The sequence below is a fragment of the Urocitellus parryii genome, chromosome 7 (genome assembly GCF_045843805.1).
Source record: "Urocitellus parryii isolate mUroPar1 chromosome 7, mUroPar1.hap1, whole genome shotgun sequence".
Taxonomy (NCBI): domain Eukaryota; kingdom Metazoa; phylum Chordata; class Mammalia; order Rodentia; family Sciuridae; genus Urocitellus; species Urocitellus parryii.
In genome coordinates, this window is record NC_135537.1 from 183,099,957 (window position 1) to 183,108,150 (window position 8,194).

At 64.1% G+C, this 8,194-nt stretch overlaps 1 protein-coding gene across 1 annotated transcript; it reads right to left on the reverse strand.

The window, feature by feature from the left end:
• Positions 1 to 409: 409 nt before the first annotated feature.
• Notum (notum, palmitoleoyl-protein carboxylesterase) lies at positions 410 to 7,430 on the reverse strand. Its single transcript, XM_026410716.1, has 12 exons — positions 7,399 to 7,430; positions 5,880 to 6,250; positions 4,793 to 4,845; positions 4,618 to 4,713; positions 4,076 to 4,136; positions 3,853 to 3,911; positions 3,517 to 3,619; positions 2,633 to 2,824; positions 2,395 to 2,495; positions 1,408 to 1,555; positions 994 to 1,041; positions 410 to 753 (listed from the first exon to the last, which is right to left on the reverse strand). Exons 2-12 carry the CDS (start codon positions 6,221 to 6,223, stop codon positions 447 to 449), a joined length of 1,512 nt encoding a protein of 503 aa, XP_026266501.1. The 5' UTR covers positions 6,224 to 6,250; positions 7,399 to 7,430; the 3' UTR covers positions 410 to 446.
• Between the last annotated feature and the right edge of the window lie 764 nt (positions 7,431 to 8,194).

Below are 8,194 nucleotides of genomic sequence, written 5' to 3' on the forward strand. Positions count from 1 at the left end.
ATTTAAAAAAATATGTTACAAAACAATATCATTCATCATATATTTCTTGCTTATTTTCCTTCTTAAAAATATTAAAGTCATAAAAAAGTCATTTTATAAAATAATACAAAAGGACATGATCAGCTGGGGTGGCCGGACGCTGTCTGGGCTCCTGGGTGAGGGATCCAGTGCTTCGCTTCTGGCTCCCCTCCCCACCACGGGCTGGGGGCTGGGGGCGGGGGCGGGGGCTGGGGCTGGGGCTGGGAGGAGGCCAGTGGGTGTGGGAAAGGTCTCCAGGCTGCCCTCTGGATGGGCTTCCTGAGGGCAAAGGGAGAGGAGCTAGGCGCAGGGCATCCACACCCAAGTGGGTGTGGCTGAGTCCTGGCTGGTCCTGCCAGTCACCAAGAGGTGGCCCTGGGCAGGGCTGGCCCGGCCCTGGGTGCTGGCTGCTTCTCCAGGAGGCTCCCCTAGCTTCCACTGCTCAGCATCCCCAGCAGCTTGCTGGGCTCCAGTCCCTGCTGCTGGGCCACGGTCTGCACATCGAAGCCCATATGCATGAGGAACTGGGCCACGTTCATCTCCTGCCCCGTGAACTGGTCCCGGATGGTGGGACATGAGGGGTTGCAGTGAGGCCAAGGGCAGCTGTCCACGAGGTGGACGGGGCAGCCTTTCAGGGCGGCTTTGCTGGCCTTGTGGCTGTCGTGGAGGCTTCTGTCCCAGCAGTGCAGTGCCCGAGGCAGTGAGGTCCCCTTCACCTGGACATCTGTCCAGTGACTGCAGACAGAAATCCGGGTGGGAGTCACGGAGGAGGGGCCATCACTGTGGCGGGGCCTGTGTGATCCTGGCCTCACAGCCAGCCACTCAGTGAACGTCTCTGACGACCCCCAGAGGCCCTTTCGTCAGTAGAGGCAGGGGTGGGGGGCTTGAGGGGGGACAAGTGCAGGCCGGGTGGGAGCCTGAGGTGTTTGAAGTGAGTACTGCAGACCAAGGGGCCCGGGGCCCAGGGACACTGACCTGCGGATGATGATCTCGTGAGAGAGGCAGGCAGGAGCAAAGCTGGCCCTGGGGGAGGAGACAGCGGCCTGAGCCCTGGGGCCCCCAGCCCCCCCACCCTGTGCCGCCAGCCCCCGTGCTCCACCCTGCTTCCCTGCACCCCATCTTCTGGCTGGGGACCAGTCCTCCTGTCTGTGGCCAGGCAGCTGTTCCCCTGCCCGGGTCTGGTCCCCACCTGCCAGCACACCCTGCTGACCCTGACCTCTGCCGACAAATCCTGCTCGGAGTCTGCCTCCCCCTCTGGGGCCTGCCAGGCAGCAGCAGGCTGTCCCTGACGGATGACTCTCCTGCCACTTTAGATCTGCTTTTGAATCGGGTGGCTTACTGAGGATTGGGGGGGGCTGCCGAGCGCGAGCGGGTCCCCAGCATACTCACGGCACGTCCTGGAGTGTGCTGCGCAGCTCGCGGCCCAGGTTCTGGATGTACAGCCACTGCCCCTCCTGCACTGGCTGCCCCGTGAGGTGCACGTTGTCCACGGTCAGCTGGGCCTCGTCAAACAGCCACTGCACCACGAACACTGGGCCTGGGAGGGCACCTGGCTCAGAGGGCTGGCCTGGTGCTGAGGTCCTGGCCAGTTCTCTGGCAGCCTCAGAGGCCAGCTGGCCGGCCAGGTTCTCCCTCCAGTGTGTCCCTCCTTTTTCCTTTTTTACAGAACCCAGAGCCTCTACTACTGAATGACACCACACTCCTTTCCTTCTTTAAAGTCTGCCCTTGCTGCTGGGCATGGTGGTGCCCACCTGTGATCCCAGGGACTCAGGAGACTGATGCGGAAGGATTGCAAGTTCAAGACCAGCCTCAGCAACTTAGAAAGGTGCTAAGGAGCTTAGCAAGACCCTGTCTCCAAAATAAACAAAAAGGGCTAGGACAGTAACTCAGTGGTAAAGCATCCCTGGGGGGTTGATCCCGGATGGAAGGAAGGAAGGAAGGAAGGAAGGAAGGAAGGAAGGAAGGAAGGAAGGAAGGAAGGAAGGAAGAAATTGCTCTTGGCCTGAGTCTCAGGGACTCTAATTTGACCAAAATTTGGTGAATTAGTCTTTTGCATGGGACCCCAGGGGTCCTCAGAGTGTGGGGCCTCCCTGAGGCCATGCCACCCGGGGGACAGCGGAGGGATTCAGTTCTAAAGCTTATTCCCAAGCAGGGGTGTAGACAGGGTTACCAACCATCCTGGTTTGCCTGGGGCTGAGGATTTCCGTGCTAAAACCAGGAGAGCTGCAGACAAACAGGAGTGACTGATGGCCTGGCATGGATTTGACCTGCGTGGGCCAGGACAGGGGTCTCTCCACCCAGCAGCTCAGAGGCTGGACCAGGCTGGGTTTTACTTCCCACCGCTTCCCCCGTACCCCTTTCAGGCCAGCCACTCACAGCGCAGAGTTGGGTAAACTTTGTAGCCAAAGAAGCAGTTCCACTCCTCCCCCTCCTTGAACTGGCGCCGACAGCGCTCCGGAACCATCCCGTTCCAGTACCTGGAGCCACAGCTGTAGGTCAGGCTGCTGTGGGTCCTCTCTCCCCAGGAGCTCCTCCCTCAGAGATGCCACCCTGTCCCAAGCCCTTTGCACGGACAGGTTCCCCAGCATGGGCCCGCCCCTCCCTCCCAGGTCACCTGATCCCCCGACGGATGGCCTCTGTGGGGGCGCAGGTGATGGTGTCAATGCAGTCCGTGCGGCGGTACTGCTTGTTGTCCAGGAACCAGCCTGAGTCAGCCAGGCCCCGCACTTGGATGGCCGGGTACCCCAGGTCCTCCAGCTGCTCGGCCACCCGGTCCACATTCAACAGCACCCCAGTACCCCCGGCACTGCAGGGAAGACCAGACGTGAGGCCAGTGGCCGGGGAGTGGCACCCAACACCCAGACCAGGGCCTGCTCAGCCCCAACCTGGGCCCTGAGGAAGGACGGGGCTCTGGCTGCCTCCCAAGGATGCATCTGGACCGTGGATGCGGTGCCTGCTCACACGTAAAACCCGTGGGCCTCTTGAGGGCCCAAGGCAGGGGACTGATGGAGCCCTAGGCTGGCAGCACAGGCACTGAGCTCTTCCCTCGTCCTTCCCTCCCTCCCTCACCCTCTCTGCCTCAATTTCCTGGTCTGGAAATCAAGATAAACTACTTGGCCTCCGGCCCTTTCACCCACTCCACATACACACGGTGCTACCTGACAGGATTGAGACTGGACGGCGGCAGTGAGCCCTTCTACCTGTGAGCCCTAGCAAAGAGGCAGCTGTCTACAGCAGACCCCGACCAACTGCCTAGGTCTGCAGCCTGAGCTCCTTGGAGGCCTAACCTCCAGGACACCCCTGGTGGTCCCTGTTCTGGTTGCAGCCTCTACCCCCTCACTACCCACCCAGGCCTCGCCAGGCTGGAGCTAGCAGGGACTGGACCTTGCCCCCCACCCCAGCTCTGCCTGGGCCTCCTCCTCTCCGTCCCACCCACACTCCCATCCCATCTGGCCCCAGGGGTACCGCCCCCTCCTCACCCAGCCCTGTCCTGCCCACCTGCTCCCGGCCAGCAGCAGCACCTTGGCCCCGCTCAGCCCTTGGCCCAGGAGCTCGCGCACCACCTCCTGGATGATGAGGGCGCCCATGAAGGCATACTCGTCTGCGTGCAGGAGGGGTGGCTTCAGGCAGGGCCTGGGCAGAAAGAAAGACCTCCACCCAGGCCAGCAGGAGGAAGGTCCTGGGGTGTCCCTGGGGCGGGGGTAGACTGGAGGGAAGGGGGTCAGGTGCAAGAGGACTTCTGGGGGCCCTCCCCGGGGAACACTCAGGAGTGAGGACCAGAAGCCCACCATCCTGCCTGGTCACAAGGAAGGGACTTGGAAACCAGAGACTCACTCTTCTCAGACTTGGAAGACGCCCCACTCCAAACGTCACTGGAGCAGTAGGGGATGAAGCTGAAACAGGAACCTGTGAGTCTGCTCTGCTGCCAAGTCCCCAGGAAAGACCACCAGGACAGGACCCCCCAACAGTACCCCCCAAAGACCACACCTACCAGGAAGAACCCTTCAGGACAGGACCCTCCAGGGAAGACCCCCCCCAGGACACCCCGTGCTCTTACACCATGTTGGCATTCCACCAGTGGGGATTCTCCTCCGGCTGAGAAGACAGGATCCCGGTTCCTGGAGACAGACAGGCAGTGGAGCTTTCCTTCTTGTGGGAGGGGCTGTGCAAAGATGGAGACTGCAGGAGGGTGTGGGGGACAGGGGCTCTTGCTTGGCCCTGGTAAGGGAGGCGGGTGGTACTTCTGGCCTGAGCCAAGGGTGCCAGGGAAGTGGGGGATGGGCGGGCTTAGTTACTGCGGGAGGTCACAGAGGTCACGATGCCCCGCCAGTCTGTGACACTGGATGCAACCCTTGGCCTTCCCACTCTACACCAGGTGCTTCAAGCTTGTTGGGGGGGGAGGGCGGGGGTGACCACCATCAGCACTGGAAAGTTACTGGTAAGACAGAGTGCTTGCTGGCCTCCCAGAGCTCAGAGTGCTGCTATGGGGATGTCCCAGGTGAAGAGATCCTTTTCTGCAGGACCTCATTTTGAGAGCTTACTGCCCTGAGGCTATTCCCCATCTCCAGGCTCCCTGCTAGCAGGCCCCCCACTGCTGACCTGTCCTCGTGTGCGGCCAGTCTTTGGAGCTCATAAGGCGACGCATGGTGTCATATCTGGTGTTGCAGTTCTCCCGGTTAAAGCAGTACCAGCCGCCTGCAGACACAGTCACCAAGGTCTAGCCCCTGTATCTAGGGGACTCAAGCCCTCCCCCTCCTGGTTCCCTAGAACGCACCTTCCAGAAAGAGTAGCCACCGCCGGCTGCCCTTGGACTCCTTTAGGTAGTAACTGCAGGGAAGAACGCGTGGAGCAGGTAGTCAGCTGGGGCTTCCACCTGTCGTTCTGTGCGCACGATAGCCGCATGGGGGCGCCAGCGGCCAGACCCACGCAGAGTGCACCAGCCCCGAGAGCCACGCGGCAGTCCCGGGAGATGGCGCTCGCGGGGACGGCACCGGCTTCGAGGGCTGTGTGGTCCGTGGAAAATCCCCATGGACCGCCCGGTGCGGGACCCGTTGTAACCTCGCTGCCTGCTGGGGGGGTCGCTCTGGGGCACACAGTGGCACTGGGAGAGTGGGGAGTGCTCACGATAGAGGTCTGGGCGTGGGTGGAGGCACCGGACGCGCCAGGCTGGGGGGGGGGGCCGCCACCGCGGCGGTGTCGCAGTTTTCTCACCAAGTCCCAGCCTAACGTCCACGCACCAAGCGCAGAGGCACTCCCAATCCCTTCCTCATCCCCAGCATCACATCTTTCGTTTGCAGGCCTGGAGTGTGACCATGCCGCACCTGGGGTTTTTCTATCCCCCTCCTACCCCCTCTAGCTAACGATGGAATTCCTGCCTGTCCAAAATCAAGTTGCTAGGGGCGCGGGTGGGGGGAGATAGCCAGTGTTGCCTCTTCTTGCTGGTGCCAGGGCTACTCTCAGGTTGTTTCCAGTCTGCCTTACTCCCCTATCCCCGCCCAAGGACAAGGGCAAAGGGGCTGTGCACTGTGGCCCAGGGGTCAGTGCTCGCGCTGGGCCGGGGACCAGGTCTTCAAATGCTGCCAATCACCCCCTCCCCCGGGAGGGAGGCACCAAGCCAGGTCCTCCGCAGGGCCAGCACCACTGGGCACCCGACGGGAGCCCTTTCCTCTGGGGGTGAGAGTTGAGAACTGCCACAGACTGTAGGGGTCCAGCACAGAGTCTCTGAGTCCTCGCAGGGGCAGGGAGGTGTAGCTGCGGGTGCCACGGGTGATGAAGCAGCCTGGAACTCGGCGGGGACGACGGGCTAGGAAGGCAGGGCGTTCGGATGAGCCTCCCGGGGTCCTGGCCGGCGCGGGCCTTACCCAGCTGGGCTGCCGTCGTTGCAGGTCACCGATGTGTTCAGCAGGAGATGCAGGCGTAGGTCCTCATTGAGCTGTTGCGCAGAGCAGGGGTACAGGGACTGGGCCAGGCTCTTGACCTGAGCCATGAAACTGTCCATGTTGCCCTCCACGGCCGTGAAGTCCAGCGGGAAGCTCTCCACTGGTTGTCCCGCGGCCAGCGCCGCCTCGGCTCCCTGCGGGGGAGGCGGCGGGGGCGGCGGCAGAGGAGGCTGCTGGCCGCGGCGCCGCCAGGTCTTCCTGCCCTCGCCGCCCCCGGCCCAGTGCAGTAGGCCCAGTAGCAGCAGCACGCACACCCTTCGGCCCATGACCACGCCACTCCGGCCCGCTGCCACCTGCAGAGAAGCGGACGGTCCTGAGGCAGCAGTGGCTTGGGGGGAGGGGGGCGCCGGGCCCAATGCGCCTGGGCCACGGGACGCCGGCCGCGTCCGCTAGCTGGTCCTCAGTCCCGCGCGCCGGGCCTGGCCGAGGCGGCGTGGGCTCTGGGCGTCGAGGCTCTGGGTTCCGGCGCCGTCGGCCTCGGCAGCTGGAGCTCCGCGCTCAGCCGGCCGCGCGCTGCTCAGGGTCTGGGTGCGCTGGCTCTGGCCCGCGCCAATAGGCAGCGGGGGCCGAGCTGGGCGTAGTTCGCGGGGGCTGCGGCGGCCCGGGTGCCCGCGCGTTAGATGTGCCGCCGCCGCCGCCGCCCGGGCTCGGTGGAGGGGGAGGGGGCCGCGCTCGCTCTTTTCTTGGCGGAGGCATCGCCTTTTCTTCCCAAACCGCAAGCCTGACGGAGGGGCCTGGACTACCCCGTCGCGGCCGCGGGAGGCGCTCCCGGCCCAGCTCCGTGGGGGGCAGCGCGGCCGGGCGGCCCCAGTGGCTCCATTCACCGCGGCCAGCCCGGCGCCGCTGCCCCCGCCCTGGGAGCGGCTGGGGGCGGGGAGGAGCGAGGCCTTTCCGCGTCGGGGGGCGCTCTCCCCGCGGCTCCGCTGCTCGGCCCGACGGCCTGGGGCGCGCACCTGGAGCCGCAGTGCTCCTCCGCCCCCGTCCAGCCCCAGAGCAGCCGCGGGCGACCCGCACCGTGGCCCTAACACCCGTATCCCGAACGGCCCCGGGCCCTGCGCTCACCGCGGCCAGCGCGGGCGGCCCCGCGGCCCCGGCTTCTCGGCGTTGCTCGCGCTGCGCGGCCCGGCTGGTGCGCCCGACTCGGCTGCGTTCCCCCTCTGGCGCTGGCGCAGAGCCGCCCGGGACTTTTATCCAGCCGGGCCCCCGGGATCAAAGCGGCGGCGGACACAGGGCTCCGCGCCGAGGGGCCGGCAGTAGCGGCGCCGGGGCCTCCCGCAGGAGCGGACAGGTGTGGCGCGAGGCCCCGCTCCCTAGGCGACCTGCGGGAGGGACCTGGCGCCCAGGCTCGGCGCCGCGGGGGAGTCTCCCTGTCCCGCGCCTGAGCGAGTGATTCTGGGCTGCTCTCTGAGGCACTGGGATCAGAGGGACCGCTATGACTTACCAAGGTCTGTCAGCGGCAGGGTCAGGTCTGGGATTGTCCCGCGAGCGTCCAGGCTGCCGCACCCCCGACAGAAGACCCCCAAGAACTTCTCCCTGACCCAGCCGCCACTGGGGGAGGGAGCCGAGGACCGGAGGAGGGGCCGGCTTGGTGACCTTTTTAGAGCATCTGCCCTGTCACCTCACTTTCTGAGCTGGCCTCCCCTCCACGTCCCAGGGCTCAGGTCGCTGAGGACAGAATGAAATTCCTGTGCTGTCAGAAATCAAATTGGGGGAAGGGAGCGGGTGTTTGCTCAGGAGCCTTTCTACTCCAGTGGTGGTGGGTGGGGGGTGGGTAAAAGAAAGAGAAGGCATGTATACACACACACACACACACACACACACTCACACACACACACACTCTCACACACACCCATCTCCACAGTGCCATTCATGCACAGCACCCTGCCACCTGCAGCCTAGGGATCTTTCCCTAGAGACAGGACATAGGCTTGCCTTTTGGGACCAGGATCCAGACCCAGGGAGGGCTTTTGGGTCCCACCTCTTTATTCAGTGCAGTGGGAGCCTGCCTCACCTGGAAGGCCACTGCGGCCCTCTGAGGCAAACACCAGGCTGCTAGGATGAGACAGTAGCTAGGACGCTGCCTGAGCTGCAGCGCTCTTTGGACACAGGTGCTGTCCTGCTGGTCTCTGAGCTCGTGATGAGCTATAGGAAGAAAGCCCAAGCACACCTGCACGCTCAGCTACCCTAGCAAAATACGGCCAGAGGCCAAAGGATCTCTTGAGAATTGTGGAGCTGGG

What these genes read in the sequence shown, in the direction of transcription:
- Notum (XM_026410716.1), bottom strand. Translation starts at nt 6,223, where the DNA reads ATGGGCCGAAGGGTGTGCGTGCTGCTGCTACTGGGCCTACTGCACTGG. An exon ending in TGGTGGAATGCCAACATGGT is followed by an intron (nt 3,912 to 4,075) that starts GTAAGAGCACGG and finishes TTCCTGTTTCAG; the next exon opens with CTTCATCCCCTACTGCTCCA. An exon ending in AGCACACTCCAGGACGTGCC is followed by an intron (nt 1,042 to 1,407) that starts GTGAGTATGCTG and finishes CTCCTCCCCCAG; the next exon opens with GGCCAGCTTTGCTCCTGCCT.